At 38.9% G+C, this 19417-nt stretch overlaps 1 protein-coding gene and 2 pseudogenes across 2 annotated transcripts in view; all 3 read left to right on the top strand.

Moving 5' to 3' along the window:
- Positions 1 to 19417, top strand: part of ZNF780A (zinc finger protein 780A) — a 72237-nt gene that overhangs the window by 22056 nt on the left and 30764 nt on the right. For both annotated transcript variants that reach the window (XM_063801685.1, XM_063801684.1), the window contains exon 2: positions 10342 to 10422. In XM_063801685.1, the coding sequence (XP_063657755.1) occupies positions 10381 to 10422 (42 nt within the window). In that variant the 5' untranslated portion in view covers positions 10342 to 10380. The remainder of the gene's footprint in view (positions 1 to 10341; positions 10423 to 19417) is intronic.
- On the top strand, positions 2362 to 3269 carry PANTROV1R-PS275 (vomeronasal 1 receptor panTroV1R-ps275 pseudogene; annotated as a pseudogene).
- On the top strand, positions 7580 to 7676 carry LOC112206461 (small nucleolar RNA U3; annotated as a pseudogene).

The following is a 19417-nucleotide window of genomic DNA, read 5'->3' as shown; positions in this document are numbered from 1 at the left end:
CTGCACTTGGGCAATTCATTATACTGAACATTTTTCTGTATGCACTGCGTGAAAATTTCAAGGCATTGTCCAGAATTTTATTAGAATTGGTGCAGCAGAAAATTACATGTTATTAAGGATTCTGACCTTCAAATCCACATAATACTCTTTGGAATAAACACCAGACTCAACTACAGAAGAAGGCGTGTTTACTAGTGAATTTTCTCAGCTGGACCCTCCCTTGTAATAGCTACATGGATCTGAGAATTGGATTCTGAGATGTGATACTGACCCTATAATCACATACCTGATGTAGACCCTACCTTCTGCTCTGTGTTCCAGGGGAGCGATAAAAACCTTGAAAGAATATATGCAGTTCAGGGCAGTGGTTACCACAGAGGTCAGTGCTGGCAAAGGTTTAGTGAGTTAATGAAATCTCACTGAACCTCAGGGTACATGGATCTTGGGGAGGCATCTCCCCTCTTTTTGCTCAAGCCAAGAGTCCACATAGGATTAGCCATCAGGTTTGTGGCCAAATGCGCCTCTGCTATTTCTTTCTGTGTGTGAGAAAAGAGAGTTCCATCTCTTCCTAATTTTTTTCTTTTTGCCCTGAAATTTGTCTGTATGATTTGATTTGGCCATCCAATTGTGTATTTCCCAAATCATTCATCTGTTTTTCTAGATCCTTAATATTGATCAATTATATTCTAATTTGCTGAATTTCCAACTTATAAATAACTTTTCTGGACAATGTTCTGAACCATTGATATGTGTGACTATTCTTTTTTTGTGCTACACACTTTAATTGCTGTATTATGTTTTAGGAAATTAGGTAGGAAATTAATCCATTTCTTTTTTAAATAAATGGCTAAGTTTCTGTATGTTGAAAACTTTTCATTTAAAAAAGTGGGAAAATGACTTGGATTTTCTTGAGCAATGTAGTTAAAATTTGTTGCAAATTGTATAGCTCCTAAAATAGTCCCTTGCAATTTTGATTCATAATGAATTGAATCTACAAATTTATTTGAGGAAATTTCAAATCTTGAGAGCACATTATGTCTTTCCATCCAAGAACATGGAATTTCATTCTACTAATTCAAGATTTATTTTCCACTTTTTGATTGAGAATGCTCATATTTCTGGCATATTACTGATCTAGATTACTCCTAAGATTTTCAAAGTGTTTATACACAGTGTATTCTTTTATTTGTGTTATATTTGGGCAAATTACTATCTTATTACTTCTAAATATTTTAGTTGTTTCTTTGAATGTAACATAAAAATCATCTAACTTTCCCAAAGAGGGATAAACTTTACCTTCCATTTTATTGACCAGGTGAGAAAAATATTGAATAATTGTGGTGCCTGTGGTCACGTTAGTCTTTTTCCCCAATGAAATGAGATGAATTCTTTTTTGTTTGTTCGTTTTGTTTTTCAATTGTTTTATTTTTGTAGAGACAGGGTTTTGCTGTGTTGCCCAGGCTGGTCTCGAACTCCTGGACTCAAGCGATCTTCTTGCCTAAGCCTCCCAAAGTGCTGGAATTATAGGCGTGAGCCATTGCACCCGGCCAAGATGAGATTATATCTAATGTTCATTTTGATATTAATCATGTGTACTCCTGGACTATATCTTTGTTAATGTTTTATTATTAAGGTACTCTGCCTAATTCAGTTTGGGTCCTTGGTCCAAAATTTGTTTTGGATTATAGAAAGATCATGCTTGACAAAGAGTATTTGATAGAATCAAGTGCAACATAGGACACTGAACACTTGTCTCTCAAGAAGACCAAATTTTTACACAAACAAAACAAAGCAAAACCCCCAAATCAAGCAAGGATATGTAGTTTCGAATAATGCAATTAGCTTAATGCACTAGATATTTTTAACTATCAAGGAGAGATTCTGCTTCCCATGTTAATAAATCTATTAAGGTAAAGAACACATTGAAATAATTTTTGACACGGAAATAATGACTCTGTTCAGTAGTTCATTCATTTATTCATGTGATAAATATTGACTGACTGCTTAACAGTATGTTGTTCTAAACCTTAGTTATGGGCTGAAAACAGGGTAGACAAGATGTCTGCCTTCATGACCTTCATCTTTCCATTGGAGGAAATGGTCTTCCTTCAATAGAAATAAGATAATCCAGTAAGATAATTTCTGTTGTTATAGGTACCAAGAAAGATATACTAGGTGGTGAGGAGAAAAAACCTTCATGGATGGGATTTTTATGTGTGACAATAGCATAGGGGTCCCAGGAAGGAGATTTGAAAGAAATTAAGTACATTTCATTTCACTTGAAGAAATTCATGTGTTCCTTCCATTTTTCTCCAGGTTCCTGGATCTGAGCAAAAGCATCATCTCTCAGTCACTGAGGGAATGCTATCTATTGATGTAGCAATGGGTGTGATTATCTTTACACAGACTGGAATAGGGATTGTGGGGAATTTTCTTTACTCCTTTATTATTATATCTGTTCTCTTTTTAGGAGACACAGATTGAGACCGTTAGAGCAAATAACCAACCATCTTGTGTTAGCCAATACATCAGTCCTTCTTTGTGGAGGAATCCCTCAGAAGATGGCAGCTTTTGGGTTGCAATACTTCCTGGATGATGTCGGATGTAAACTTGTCTTTTATTGTCACAGAGTGGCCTGGGGAAATTCTCTCAACACCACCTGTCTTTTAGGTGGCTTCCAGGCCTTAAGTATCAACCCCACAAACTCCAGGTGGGCAGAACTCAAATTCAAACCCCCCAAACATATTAATTCTCCCTGTATTGTGAGCTGGGTGTTTCACTTGCTGGTAAATCTCATTGTTCCCATGAGAATGACTAGCCAATGGAGTAGCAGAAATATCCCTGTGAAATCAAACCTTGGATATTGTTCTCATCTATTAGTTGATACAATTACAAAATCAATGTGTTCAGTTATTTTCTCCTGTATTGATGTTTTTTGCTTGGGAATCATGGCATGGGGCCAGTGGCTCCAAGATATTTTTTCCCTCACAGGTACAAGTGGCAAGTCTGATACATTCATGGCACTAAACAGTGCTCACAAATATCCCCAGAGACCAGAGCCACAAAATCTATTCTGATACTTGTGAGCACTTTTGCCTTATTTTTTTCTTTCTCTTCTGCTTTTGAAATGTGTGCTTTTTCTTTTTGACAATCCACAGGTGTGGCTTATGAAAACCAGCGTTCTTCTAGTATCTGGTTTTCCAACCATCAGCCCCCTTTTGCTCTTAAAAAGTGACACCCATGTTTCCAGCCTCTGGTCCTCCTGCTGAGGAAGTTGTAGAGCCTACCCAGTTGCTGACAGCATTTTATACTCTAGTCATTCATCCACTCATCTCATACTGTGAAGAAGTACCTTCCCTGTGTCACTCCTATTCAGTAGTAAACAGAAAGGTATCTACTTCCTTAAAGTCTGTGGGGGAATCCAGACATCAAAGAAACAATTACAGAACCAATGATAGTTGTAGTTGCATAGGTTGCTGCAATGAGGAGCTCAGGGTAGTTTGTTTCAGGACCATGGAAAGCTCCCCTTTGTTAAATAAACTTTACCATTTAGCCAATGGTTTAGCCATTGGTTTGGGCTGAGCCCCTGCATGAGGCTCAACAGACCAAACAAAAATGGAGTTACTCCTGCTGAAGTTCCATGCCACCAAGCTGAAACTAGGTTATTTATCTGACCTTCCAATAATTCGAGAGAGAGAGAGAGAGAGATGATAGCCAAATCTCCAAGCAGGCCAGTTTTATTTTATTTTATTTTATTTTTAAGTCAGAGTCTCACTCTGTTGCCCAGGCTGGAGGGCAATGGTGTGATCTTGGCTCACTGCAACCTCTCTATCCCAGGTTCAAGCGATTCTCATGCTTCAGCCTCCCGAATAGCTGGGATTACAGACATGCGCCACCACCCACGACTAATTTTTGTATTTTTGGTAGAGACGGGATTTCACCATATTGGCCAGGCTGGTCTCAAACTCTTGTCCTCAGGTGATCTGCCCACCTCAGCCTCCCAAAGTGCTGGGATTACAGGCACGAGCCACTGCACCCGGCCTGACCAGTTTTAGCTGGCATGATATTGAAACCCCCTCTGCTTTAACCTTTACAGGGGAAGTAACTTTGAAATGGCCAAGGCACTTTCTGTTCTCTGTGTCTGTTTTCCTCAGCCCTTTTCTGTCTGTAAAACCACCCTGCTCTGCTCAGCTCCTCTACTCATTCTATTTTGTAGAATAAAGTGCTGCTTGATTCTAGAATCACAAATAAAATAAATTAAGGTCTTTAAAGTAAATGTGTTGTAATTTCGTTTTTTGACATCTTTGTATCTGCAGGTTGGGCTGCTCCCTAAATATTTTAGAGGTTAACCAGCCATAGCAGGCACTTTAGGCAAATGGAAACCATTGTTTGAACAACATTTGCAGAAAGGAACAAAGGACATGCAAAGAATGAAAGGAAATTCTGTGTGCTATGCCTTGTGTTCCAACAACAAGAGAATTGAGCAGGAGCTGAGGTTACTGAGTTAGGATGCCGTGAACATCTGCCATGTTTTATCGATTAGGTTAGGAATTTGTACCCAACAGTAATTTTGGGTAATTTAAGGACTTTATCAAAGAGACAGGAGACATTTAAAAAATTGTCTAGTTTACCTAACAATTATGAGCATAGTTTATTGAATTGAGTAAGCGTAAACATGGGAAGAAGCATCTGTGTCAGAGCCATCATCCCCTCTCACTTAGTTTACTTCAAACATCTTCAAAACAACTGTTGATGTTTTGATCTTTTGAAGATGTTTGAAGTAAACTAGGTGAGAGGGGATGATGGCTCTGATACAGATGATGAGAATCAGCATGAAGGAGAGCGTTGGACTTGCACAATAATTCCTTGGGAAAGAAGTATGCACTAAACATAGCAAGTGTTTCGTAAAGGTCTTTTTTTCTTTTGTACTTTAAAAAAATTTTTTAGAGATAGGGTCTCACGCTGTCACACAGGCTGGAATGTAGTTGTGTGATCATGGCTCACTGTGGCCTTGAACTCCTGGGCTCAAGCGATCCTCCCACTTGGCCTCCTGTGTAGCTGGGATTACAGTGGCGTACCACCACACCTGGCTAATTTTTATATTTATTTTTAGAGATGGGGTCTAGCTATGTTGCCCAGGCTGGTCTCCAACTCTTGGCCTCAAACAGTCCTCCTGCCTCAGCCTCCCAAAGTGTTGGGATTACAGGCATCAGCCACTTTGCCCTCATAAAGGGTTGTTTGAGAAAGGTTAGTATGGTTAATGACTCACGAGTCTCTCACATGAGCAACTGGATTGGTCATGGTGGTGTTTATTGATACTGACAAACTGAAGAGGCTGTGGTTTGGGTGTAAAGGTAAGAGCACACTCTATTTAGCACATGTAGTTTGCTCTGTCTTTAAGGCACCTGCATCATACATGTGGCTAGTCATGTATCATATACACATATGTATGGGTAAAGCTCAGATGGAAGGTTTGCTTTGAGAAGGCTGTCAACAACATATATTAGTAAGAGAACTGTGAAAGTTGTCAGAATCAAAATGGAGTCACTAATGTTAAGAAAACTGACATATCATGGGCCAGGAATAGTGGCTCACACTTGTAATTCCAGCACTTTGGGAGGCCGAGGTGGGAGGATTGCTTGAGACCAGGAGTTCAAGATCAGCCTGGGCAACATAGTGAGACCCCCCATCTCTACAAAACATTAAAAAAAATAGCTGGGTGTGGTGGCAGGTGCCTGCGGTTTCAGCTACTTGGGAGGCTGAGGCAGGAGGATTGCTTGAGCCCAGGAGTTTGAGGCCGCAGTGAGCCATGATCACACCACTGTACTCCAACCTGGGTGGCAGAGTGAGATCCTGTCCCAAAAGAAGAAAAATGAAAAAGAAAACTCTGGCAAATCAAGCGTGGGGAGAACATGAAGAGAAGGTTTTCATGCTTGTATGCCTGATCACAAAAACTGTCACAAAAGACTACAAAAACCACAACTTTGCACAAAGTCCACCATAACCTTATACAAATAATACTTCTGCAAGGACATCTGCTCAACAATTCCCTGTCCAGTCTCAGACTTGTTATTGATCTTTATAGCCAAGGATAATTATTTCAAAACAATTATGTAATCCTCCTCATTTTTTCATTTAAAAACCCTTGTCTTCCTTTATCTCCCTGAATTTGCACATATTTCACTATGGTATACAGATTCCCATTGCAATGCTCTATTGCTAAACAAATATCTTTTCTTTTAGAGAGACTCTTTCTGTTTGTTAAATAGGTTGACATATATGGTGTTTGAAACAGGACCTGAAAAAGTTCACTAGCAAAAGAAATGGTGACCAGGCATAGTGGCTCACACCTGTAATCCCAGCACTCTGGGAGGCTGAGGCGGGCAGATCACCTGAGGTTGGGAGGTCCAGACCAGCCTGGCCAACATGGTGAAACCCCGTCTATACTAAAAATACAAAAATTAGCCGGGTGTGGTGGCGAGCACCTGTAATCCCAGCTACTCAAGAGGTGGAGGCCAGAGAATCGCTTGAACCCCGGGACGTGGACATTGCAGTGAGGTGAGATCACGTAGCTGCACTCCAGCCTGGGCGACAGAATGAGACTCAGTCTCAATAAAAAGAAACAACAACAACAAAAACAAAAAGAAGGAAATGTTGATACTTGGAACCAGTGTGCAGTACTTACTGAGTCACTTCCCTGGCTCACCTTTTCTGCCCTGGTGATGGGCAAATTACAAGTGATCCTCCCTCCTTCTGTTGGAGGCTTTTTGACTTTATTTGGGATCTTGTTTGGATAAGGTCATTTTTATGAAAGACCATACATCCCTCCTGAAATAAGACTTTTTGTCTTTTCTGGTAAGTCCTTCCGGGTATAGAGACAAGTATCTTTCTGCATCGAATACTCTAGGTTTCTAAAGTATTTACATCCTGTCTGCGAGGCACATCTTCTCTGGTCTGTGCACCTTCTCTGGTTTAATATTTTGTTTGATCTGCACACCTGGGTTAAAATATTTGGAACATTCTTATCTTGGTTTCCTTCTATTTGGTTTGACTCTTTTTCCTTGCTTGTTTCTGAAAATCTTACGGGAGCAAAAGTAAATATTCTAAATGATGGATGCACGAGGGCTACTTTACAGCTACCAGGGCAGACACCACCATCTAAAACGCTGGTCTAAACTCCTGAATTTGTCCGGGTGCGGTGGCTCAGGCCTATCATTCCAGCACTAGGAAGCCGAGGTGGGTGGATCACCTGAGGTCAGGAGTTCGGACTAGCCTGGGCAACATGGTGAAACCCCGTCTCTACTAAAAACACAAAAATTAGCTGGGCATGGTGGCGCAAGCCTGTAATCCCAACCACTCGGGAGGCTGAGGCTGGAGAATCACTTGAATCCAGGAGGCAGAGGTTGCAGTGAGCCAACATGGCGCCGTTGCACTCCAGCCTGGGCAACAGAGCAAGACTACATATCAAAAAAATAATAAAATAAAAAAATAATTTTTAAAAAACTTCTGAATTCCCTTACAGGACTTAGAAGATTTTCTTTGCTCCCAGGAGATGAATAAGAAACAAAATGGCATTCTCAAGACTATACTTTCAGGGATCATTTCTATAGTTTGTTACTAGAGAAGTTTCTCTGAACGTGTCGAGCACCGAGGCATGGGCAAGGACTTCATGTCCAAAACACCAAAAGCAATGGCAACAAAAGCCAAAATTGACAAATGGGATCTAATTAAACTAAAGAGCTTCTGCACAGCAAAAGAAACTAACATCAGAGTGAACAGGCAACCTACAAAATGGGAGAAAATTTTCGCAACCTACTCATCTGACAAAGGGCTAATATCCAGAATCTACAATGAACTCAAACAAATTTACAAGAAACAAACAAACAATCCCATCAAAAAGTGGGCGAAGGACATGAACAGACACTTCTCAAAAGAAGACATTTATGCAGCCAAAAAACACATGAAAAAATGCTCATCATCACTGGCCATCAGAGAAATGCAAATCAAAACCACAATGAGATACCATCTCACACCAGTTAGAATGGCAATCATTAAAAAGTCAGGAAACAACACGTGCTGGAGAGGATGTGGAGAAATAGGAACACTTTTACACTGTTGGTGGGACTGTAAACTAGTTCAACCATTGTGGAAGTCAGTGTGGCGATTCCTCAGGGATCTAGAACTAGCAATACCATTTGACCCAGCCATCCCATTACTGGGTATATACCCAAAGGACTATAAATCATGCTGCTATAAAGACACATGCACACGTATGTTTATTGCGGCATTATTCACAATAGCAAAGACTTGGAACCAACCCAAATGTCCAACAATGATAGACTGGATTAAGAAAATGTGGCACATATACACCATGGAATACTATGCAGCCATAAAAAATGATGAGTTCGTGTCCTCTGTAGGGACATGGATGAAATTGGAAATCATCATTCTCAGTAAACTATCGCAAGAACAAAAAACCAAACACCGCATATTCTCACTCATAGGTGGGAATTGAACAATGAGATCACATGGACACAGGAAGGGGAATATCACACTCTGGGGACTGTGGTGGGGTGGGGGGAGGGGGGAGGGATAGCATTGGGAGATATACCTAATGCTAGATGACGAGTTAGTGGGTGCAGCGCACCAGCATGGCACATGTATACATATGTAACTAACCTGCACAATGTGCACATGTACCCTAAAACTTAAAGTATAATAAAAAAAAAATGGCATTCTCAAACATGAATAAGGCATGCCAGATTTTCTGGGACCCACTATAGTTGGCACATATTATGGCCTGTTCTTGTGTACATTTTTACATTGATGGGCAAATTACAGCAAGGAAAATTCAGAGCTTAGATGGTCATTATTAAAAAAAAATCTGCAACTATAGAGTTAACATGTAGAGTCTTCTAAGCTCTCTATCTCTCTAATTTTTTCTCTGCCTACTTGGAATCTGCTGACCTTTCTGCTGGTGTTGAGATAAAACTCACTGCTTATGGCATTCCAATCAAGATTTTTAAAAGAAGAAGTTTTAAAGGGCTTTCGAATTAATAGCTTTAAAATTACAACTCTGTGGTAACCAACAACCGAGACACCTTTTAGAAATACAAATTTAGGCTGGGTGTGATGGCTCATGCCTGTAATCTTAGCACTTTGGGAGGCCAAGGTGGGCAGATTGCTTGAGGCCAGGAGTTTGAGACCAGCCTGGCCAACATGGCAAAACCTGTCTCTACCAAAAATACAAAAATTAGCCAGTGTTGTGGCCCATGCCTATAATCCCAGGTACTTGGGAGGCTGAGGCGCGAGATTCACTTGAACTCGGGAGGCAGAGATTGCAGTCAGCAGAGATTGCATCACTGCACTTGAGCCTGGGTGACAGAGTGAGACTCTGTATCAAAAATAAATAAATAAATTTGGAGTTGTCTGACTAACAATTGTGTATGATGATAAAACACTTATTTGAAAAATTAGTAATCTAAAAGAAAAAGGAATAGATAAATGTTTTTAAAGCTTAGGCTCTCAGATCAAACAAGATAGAAAGGAACCAATAAGTAGGAGAGAGAAATGTGAGAAAAGGTAGGAATATGAAGATGTATTTTTCGTAAGGGAGGTTAAAAAATAAAAGAATAATTTTGTATGAGAAAGAATCTTTTCATGGTAAATTTTTGTCCTAAAGTAAAATGACTGGTTATTTAAGAAAAAGGAAGTATAGGACAAAGTAGAAAGTCCAAGCATGTTGTCAATAGTCTAAATAAATTGTGATAAAGTTCATGAAAAGAAAATTTATTTGGCTGGGCATGGTGGCTCACACCTATAATCCCAGCACTTTGGGAGGCCAAGGCAGGTGGATCACCTGAGGTCAGGAGTTTGAGATCAGCCTGGCCAACATGACGAAACCCTGTCTCTACTAAAAAAATACAAAAATTAGCTGGTTGTGGTGGTGAATGCCTGTAATTCCAGCTACTCGGGGGCCTGATTCAGGAGAATCGCTGGAACCCAGGAGACAGAGGTTTCAGTGAGCCAAGAGCACACCACTGCACTCCAGCCTGGGCAACAGAGTGAGACTGTGTCTCAATAGAAAAAAAAAGAATTTTGTGTGGGATCAACTTGGCTGTAATTTAGTCTTTCTAAAGACTGAAGTTTGATATTGATACAGTTTGGTTCTGTGTCCCCACCCAAATCTCATCTTGAATTGTTATCCCCATGTGTTGTGGAGGGACCTGGTTCATGGGGGTGGGTTTACCCCACGCTGTTCTCATGATAGTGAGTGAGTTCTCACACAATCTGATGGTTTAAAAGTGTGGCACTTTCTCTCTTTCTCTCTCTCTCCTGCAGCCATGTAAGACGTGCCTTGCTTCCCCTTCACCTTCTGCCATGATTGTAAGTTTCCTGACACCTCCCTGGCTATGCAGAACTGTAAGTCAATTGAACCTTTTTTAAAAAAAAAATAAATTACCCAGTCTCAAGTAGTTCTTTATAGCAGTGTGGAAATGGACTAATACAGATATTTAAAATGCTGGCTGGGCATGGTGGCTCATGCCTGTAATCCCAGCACTTTGGGAGGATCACTTGAGGTCAGGAGTTCGAGACCAGCCTAGCCAACATTGCGAAACCCTGCCTCTAGTAAAAATACAAAAATTAGCTGGACATGGTAGTGGGTGCCTGTAGTCCCAGCTACTCAAGAGGCTGAGGCGGGAAAATTGCTTGAACCCAGGAGGTGGAGGTTGCAGTGAGCTGAGATGGCACCACTGCACTCTAGCTTGGATGACAGAGCAAGACTCTGTCTAAACAAAAAAAACAAAAAAAAAAAAAAAGAAAGAAAAAAAGAAAAAAAAGCACTAATGCAAAACTAAAAAAATTTAGTCCTCTATGTTAGAATAAGGTTTTCTTAAAGTATTGATTTGCTCTATATAAAATTACAAGAGGTTCTGGTTTTTAATTCTGAAATCTGTTTAACAACCATCTTTCTATATTATTTCTATTTCTTCCTGAGATATAATTAACCTCCCTAGTTTGAGGTTTGAAATGCTATCTTTTTCATTCAGAATGTGATTTTATTCTCAAGGTAAATTGTTTTCTTTTTGGAACTTCTCAGATTTATTTATGAGAAGTTCATCCTTCGCTGTATCTCACTGCATGTGATGTGATGGTCATACATCATTGCCTTCTGTTCTTTCTCCCCTTGAAATGGTATATCATTTTTGCTTGGCTGAGGTGATAACTTTCTCATTCAACCTTTTTTTTTAAATTGCTGTAACTTCCCCCACCCCCCACCCCCCGGTTTTAATCCTACTGTTATGGCCCAATGCTGAAATGTTTATCTTGCAGGTCAAGAAAAGCAATGCTTTCTTCCAGTATAACTTGATTCTGTACTCTTGGCTTTTCTTGATGTGTCTGAATTGCTTCGTGTAACCAGGAAACTTCCCATGCTGTTACTAAGAGCTATGTTTTCCCCCCTGCTCAAGGTACTAGTTTTCTTATTTACATTCCTCTATAATATAGTGTTTACTCACAGCCTTGGACAAACTCTTCCTGTGTCTGATAAAATTCAAGTACCCTTTCATTAGATTTGACTTCCAGCTTACCTAAACTTGCTTCCCATAAGGAAAAACAATTAGAATACAAGAAGTTTTTAATTTAGCTTTTTGTAATTGGTCTTAAACAAAACCCCAAAGATTTTACATTTTATCAAGATAATTCCTACATTGTCTTTATTAGGTTTTTGATTACTTAGAAAAACTGAGCTTTGAAAGGGTTAAAGTTTTCATATCCATGAAATTTTCTGTATTGTTTTTGAAGCCTTTTGATTATCACTCTGGTTAAATGAATAACCATGATTTTACAGTGATGTGTGATTCTGTTTTGATAAATTGGGAGCCTTCATGGCTAGTCTACGTTTTTGTTATTTACAGTAATTGTTTTGAATTCTTCTCTAAAAACATTTATAATCAGCCATGGTTCAAAATTGCTTTTCAAGAAAGCAACCCTAACACGTACCCTTGAACAGACTTTTTTTTTTTTTTTTGGTGACAGGGTCTCCCTCTGTCACCCAATTTGAGTGCAGTGACATGATAATAGCTTACTGAAGCTATGAACTCCTGTGATCAAGTAATCTACCCATCTCAGACTCCCGAGTAGCTGGGACTATAGGTGTCCACAGCTGTGGTTGGCTGGTTTTATTTTTTTTATTTTTTTGTAGAGAGGGGGTCTCACTATGTTGTCTAGGCTAGACTTGAACTCCTGGCCTCAAGTTATCCTCCTGCTGTGGCTTCCCAAAGTACTGGGATTACAGGTGTGAGCCACTGCACCAGGCTTGAACACAGATTTCTGACAGCTTTAAGATCAATGGATTAAATAAAAATTTCAAGAACTCTAATAAAGAAACTGATGGACTGATAAAACTATTAATTGGGATCAAGAACAACAAAAAATTAATTACATAAAATTAAGTAACTGATAAAGATAATGTTTTATAACTTTTATTTAAAACATCCTTTACTTAAATGTTTTGTTTTCCAGATTTCAGGACATTTTATTTCATAAGGTATAGTTTACAACAATTTGTAAATAAGTATATTGTACTTTTGTCAACAAACATGGAAGCATTTGCTTTTTCTCTCTACTTGATTTCTCCAAAATTCAGAAACCACTTGTGAGTATTCTTGTTTTCATTTACACAAGTTTAATAAAGACCTGCTTTCTTTATAACCAGATTGCAATTTGAAACATTGGCTCTATTACCAAGGTTTTTGACTGAAATGCCACATTTAATAATGTACACTAGATGCCTAGCTTCAGGAGTTCCCAGTCTTACAGTGAGTGATTAAAAATGGTCACTTCCTGGCAGGCCCAACAACCTTAAGATTCTTAGTAAAATCTAACATCTGCCTAGGTTTGGCTTCCTAATCTCAAAAGGTTTTTAAATCTGAGATGTTTTTTCTGCTTCCACTTCCTGGGTTCAAGTGATTCTCCTGCCTCAGCCTCCCAAGTAGCTGAGATTACAGGTGTGTGCCACCATGCCCAGCTAATTTTTTGTATTTTTGTAGAGACAGGGTTTCACCATGTTGGCCAGGCTGGTCTGGAATTCCTGACCTCCAGTGATCCACTCACCTTGGTCTCCCAAAGTGCTGAGATTACAGGCATCAGCCACCATGCCCTGCCAAATCTGAGATTTTTATATTATCAATGTAGAGGGAAAAACTTTGTTTCAAAGAAAAACTATAATACACCCATTATTAGATTAGATTGTAGCCCTGTGCATTAGTTTCAAGTTTTTGTCATCTACCTATAGACTAGACCCATTCATGAATTCTCCTAATTTTTTTCAATATTTGGCTACAACTCTCCAACTGAAAACAAAATCTGCTCCATTCCTAAAGCCCTATAAGCTGAAACTAGATGAATTTTCAGGAACAAGCCTCATGCCTGATGTATGGACCATACAAAAAGTTCTCCAAACCACCCAATGTCATGCCCAGACATTCAAACTACCAGTCAGGAGGAGAAGTTGATGTTGTTATGTTGTAAACAGCTTTCCCCAAGGCTCCCCTTAATGTTACCGTTTTCACTTATCAGGATAATGGTGTAATTAGTCCACACTCACACTGCTATAAAGACATACCTGAGACTGGGTAATTTATAAAGAAGAGGTTTAATCAGCTCATTGTTCTGTGGGCTGTACAGGCTTCTGTTTCTGGGGAGGCCTCAGGAAACTTACAATCATGGTGGAAGGTGAAGGGGAAGCAGGCACATCTTCACATGGCTGGAGAGAGAGAGAGAGAGAGAGAGAGAGGGCGTAGGTGGGGAGGTGCTACACATTTTTCACGAGAACAGCAAGGGGGACAGGGGGAAGTCCGCCACCTCCCACCAGGCCCTTCCTCCAACACTGGGAATTACAATTTGACATGAGATTTGGGTGGGGACACAGAGCCAAACCATATTATGGTGTAAATGAAATTTTACGTTCAACAGCTTCTGCTGGTAACTTAAGAAATCTTAACCTAAGAAATCCTTTAGCATCTATTGGTTAAATAAGAAAAGGTCTGTACTATTGCTAATACTGTTATATGCTGTACCTGGATAGATTCCTCTGGGAAAGTTGAGACGCATATACACAAAATAAGAAAACAGGCCACATGGTTACAATAGGTCTCATCTAATTTTCTGTGGTCACTTGTTATATTCAATTAGTTGTCTTTAAGCCTAGGTTCATGTCTCAAGACCATTATGCAAACTGGGGTTGTCATACTGCAGTTAGTTTTACTTTGTTTTTGTCCCTTTTAAAAACTTTGTATTTGTTACTTGTTAATTTTGCAGAATACAACTCCTAATAAAATAATGCTAGCCAAGCACTTTCAGATGATTACCAAAAAACTACAGAACAGACAAAATAGAATTTAGTAATGGATTCCACGTAGACTTGGCATAACAGCCACTCCTTTGAAATCCCCCTTGTTGTTTAAATGTGGCTCAAAGGGTTTTCACACTGATTCCTAGTCACCAATCACTTCCCTCAATGTGGGTCAAGACCAGCAACTGCAACAGGTTCATGTCAGCATTAAGGGACATAAAAATTTAACTACAGGATGATTGATCAGTGATGTTTTTGGAGAAAGATCTTGAATGAAAGAGGGAAATGTGAAAGTTTCCAGAATCAAAATGGAATCACTAATGTTAAACAAATCCTGACAAATAGAGTTGGATGAAGAGGGCTATGAAGAGGGGATTCTCAGCTTGTATGCCTGATAACAGAAAAGACTTTGCAAAACTCACAATCGAGCTGGGCAAGATGTCGTGCATCTACAGTCCCAGGTATTTGGGAGGTGAGGCATGAGGATCACTTGAGTTGTGTCTAAACAAAACAAAACAAAACAAAACCACAACCTTGCACAAAGGCCGTTGTAATCTTACACAAAAAAATACTTCTGCAAGGACATCTGCCCAACAACTGCCTGTCCGACCTCAGACTGACATCACACTTGTTATTTTCCATGAGGTTGAGGCTGCAGTGAGCCATGATAGTGCCACTGCACTCCAGCCTGAGTGACAGTGTAACATCTTTTTTCAAAAGATAAAAAAAAAAAAGATTTATGAAAGTTCCAGGCTATTATTTACCTAACCTTATGTCTTTTTTCCCATACATTTTATTTCAGTGCAACATTCACAAAGGAAAGAGTTCAAATCATAAGTGTACAGACCTTCACATTTTCATAATTTGAATACTCTCCTGAAAACGAAATCCAGGTTAAGAAACAGAGTAATACCAACATCCCAGGGTCTACTTTCATGCCATAATAAAGCCACTAATCCCAAAGGTTACCACTATCCAAATCTCTAAAACTGTAGATTAGTTTAATTGTGTTTGAGCTTTGTATAAATGGAATCACACAGTACATATACTCATTGTGCCTGACTTCTATGGCTCAACATTATGTCCTGAAACTCATACATACTATTGCATGTAGTTGAAATTTTTAGTTTCTTTCTATTTATTTATTTATTTATTTATTTATTTATTTATTTATTTATTTATTTATTTTGAGACAGAGCTTTGCTCTTTTGCCCAGCCTGGAGTGCAGTAGTGCAATCTTGGCTCACTTCAACCTCTGCCTCCCAGGTTCAAGTGATTCTCCTGTCTCAGACTCCCGAGTAACTGGGACTACAGGCATTCGCCATCACGCCCAGCTAATTTTGGTACTTTTAGTAGAGATGGGGTTTCGCTGTGTTGGCCAGGCTGATCTCGAATTCCTAACCTTAGATGATCTGCCCGCCTCAGCCTTCCAAAGTGCTGGGATTACATGCATGAGCCACCATGCCCAGCCAGTTTTTATTTTCATATCACTGTATTTTTCCACTGTCATAACAGCACTGTTTTTGTGTATGTCTTTGGGACACTTAGGCACAACTTTTTTGAGAATACAGTTTTGTCTTTACTTCAGTTTTGTAATCTCTACTCTTTCCCATTGGTCTATTTGTCTAACTCTGTGCCATTGCTACATTATCTTAATTATAAAGGCTTTTAAGTAAGCCCTCCAGCTCTGTTCTTTTCTTCAGTTTCTCTTCAATGAACTTTTCTTCATCTCTGATCTTTCCATTTCCATTTTGGAATCAGCCTATACATTTTCACAAACAATCCTGCTGGAATTTTCACTGGGGTTGCATTTAATGTATATATCTATTTGGAAGGATTGATATTTTTTAAAAATTGAGTATTTCAATCTTTTTTTTTTTTTTTTTTTTTTCTGCCCAGGCTGGAGTGCAGTGGCACAATCTCAGCTCACTGCAACCTCCACCTCTTGGGTTCAAGCGATTCCTCAGCCTCCTGAGTAGCTGGGATTACAAGTGGCTGCCACCATGCCCATCTAACTTTTGTATTTTTAGTAGAGACATGGTTTCATCATGTTGGCCAGGTTGGTCTTGAACTCTTGACCTCAGGTGATCCACCCACCTTGGCCTCCCAAAGCGCTGGGATTACAGGTGTGAGCCACAGCATCCAGCCAAATTGAGTATTTCAATCTATAAACAGTGTCTCCCTTGCTGATTTAGGTCTTATTTAATTTTTTTCCAGGAACAATTTGTGTTTTGTTTTTGTTTTGAGACAAGGTCTTGCTGTGCTGCCCAGGCTAGAGTGCAGTGGCACGGCTCACTGCAATCTCGATTTCCCAGGCTACAGGTGTGTGCCATCATGCCTGGCTAATTTTTATAAAATTTTTGGGGTTTGACCATGTTGCTGAGGCTGGTCTAGAATCCTGGGCCCAAGTGATCCTCCCACCTCAGGCTCCCAAAGTCTTTTTTTTGAGACAGGGTCGCACTCTGTCACCTAGGCTGGAGTACAGTGGCGTGATGATGGTTCACTGCAGCCTGACCTCCTGGGCCCAAGTGATCCTCCCAATTTAGCCTCCTGAGTAGCTGGGACTACAGGGGCACACCATCATGCCCAGCTAAATATTTTTTGTAGAGACATGGGTCTCACTATGTTACCCAAGCTCGTCTTGAATTCCTGCCCTCAAGCAAGCCTCCCTCCTCAGCCTCTCAAAGTTCTAGGGTTACAGGCATGAACCACTGGGCTAGGCTAGTGTAGAAGTTTTCTACACCATTTATTAGATTTTTTTCTAGATACTTGATATTTTAAATGGCACCACTTTAAAATTTTCATTTTATATTTCTTTGTTGGTAGTATTTAGAAATTACACAGAAATAATATTTCTTTTTTGTATTTGTACTTTATATTTAAATCCAGTGACATTGCTAAATTATATAATACATTGCTGTAGATTCATTTTTATTTTCTATTTTTGCCATGATGTTATCTGTGAGTAACAACAGGTTGTCTATTTTCATTCCATTGATACGCCTTTTATTCATATGTTTTGCTTTAATGCATTGAATGGAGCCTCAAATAAAGTGGTGAGAATGGGTATCCTTGCTTAATTCTCATCTCAGAAGAAGAGCTTTCAATTTTTCACGTTCATTATAATAATTCATCATTAATTATGATTTGCTAAAGTTCTTTGTAAATCTTATGATTAAAATGAACTTTTAAATCATTTTTAAAAATCTTATGATTTGCTAAAGTGCTTTTTAAAGTTCTTTAGCAAATCATATTAGATGATATTTATAAAAATAGGGAAGCTTTTTTTGTTCTTAGTTTGCTGTGTTTTAACTACTGACTTCTATCAAGTGGTTTTTCTGAATCTACCAAGACGATTGTATTTTCTGTTAATATACCAGAATTATACTGATTGATTTTTAATGTTACGCTACCCTTGCATTTCTTAAACCCTACTTGGTTGTGATATATTATACTTCTTATATTTTTCTTGATTTGCTATTATTTTGGTAAAGATTTTTGTACTTATGTTTATAAGATACAAATTGAAGTATCCTTGTCAGGTTTTAATATCAGAATGACTGGACTTTTAGAATGAGTTGGGAAATGTTTCCATTTTTTTCTATTCTCTGGATGAGTTTGTCTAAGGTTGATGATATTTCTTAAATGTTTAGAAGGATTCATTAGTGAAGCAATTTAGACTTGGAATTTTCTTTTGGGAGAATTAAAAAAATACTAGTCCTTTTTTTTAATAGATTAAGGATAATTCAGAATTTCTATTTCTTATGTCAATTTGTACAAGTTTTATTCCTCAAGAAAATTGGACATTTAACTAAATTGTCAAATGTCAAAAAGTTTTTATTGTTTTATCTTAATTATCTTTTTTAAAATTTTTATTATTATTATACTTTAAGTTTTAGGGTACATGCGCACAATGTGCAGGTTTGTTACGTATGTATACGTGCGCCATGTTGGTGTGCTGCACCCATTAACTCATCATTTAGCATTAGGTATATCTCCTAATGCTATCCCTCCCCCCTCCCCCCACCCCACAACAGTCCCCGATGTGTGATGTTCCCCTTCCTGTGTCCATGTGTTCTCATTGTTCAATTCCCACCTATGAGTCAGAACATGCGGTGTTTGGTTTTTTGTCCTTGTGATAGTTTGCTGAGAATGATGGTTTCCAGTTTCATCCATGTCCCTACAAAGGACATAAACTCATCATTTTTTATGGCTGCATAGTATTCCATGGTGTATATGTGCCACATTTTCTTAATCCAGTCTATCATTGTTGGACATTTGGGTTGGTTCCAAGTCCTTGCTATTGTGAATAGTGCCGCAATAAACATACATGTGCATGTGTCTTTATAGCAGCATGATGTATAATCCTTTGGGTATATACCCAGTAATGGGATGGCTGGATCAAATGGTATTTCTAGTTCTAGATCCCTGAGGAATCGCCACACTGACTTCCACAATGGTTGAACTAGTTAACAGTCCCACCAACAGTGTAAAAGTGTTCCTATTTCTCCACATCCTCTCCAGCACCTTTTGTTTCCTGACTTTTTAATGATCGCCATTTTAACTGGTGTGGGATGGTATCTCATTGTGGTTTTGATTTGCATTTCTCTGATGGCCAATGATGATGAGCATTTTTTCATGTGTTTTTTGGCTGCATAAATGTCTTCTTTTGAGAAGTGTCTGTTCATATCCTTCGCCCATTTTTTAATGGGGTTGTTTGTTTTTTTCTTGTAAATTTGTTTGAGTTCATTGTAGATTCTGGATATTAGCCCTTTGTCAGATGAGTAGGTTGCGAAAATGTTCTCCCATTTTGTAGGTTGCCTGTTCACTCTGATGGTAGTTTCTTTTGCTGTGCAGAAGCTCTTTAGTTTAATTAGATCCCATTTGTCAATTTTGGCTTTTGTTGCCATTGCTTTTGGTGTTTTAGACATGAAGTCCTTGCGCATGCCTATGTCCTGAATGGTATTGCCTAGGTTTTCTTCTAGGGTTTTTATGGTTTTAGGTCTAACATGTAAGTCTTTAATCCATCTTGAATTAATTTTTGTATAAGGTGTAAGGAAG

The sequence above is a fragment of the Pan troglodytes genome, chromosome 20 (assembly GCF_028858775.2).
Source record: "Pan troglodytes isolate AG18354 chromosome 20, NHGRI_mPanTro3-v2.0_pri, whole genome shotgun sequence".
Lineage (NCBI taxonomy): Eukaryota > Metazoa > Chordata > Mammalia > Primates > Hominidae > Pan > Pan troglodytes.
This window is presented reverse-complemented; position numbering and strand designations above follow the sequence as displayed.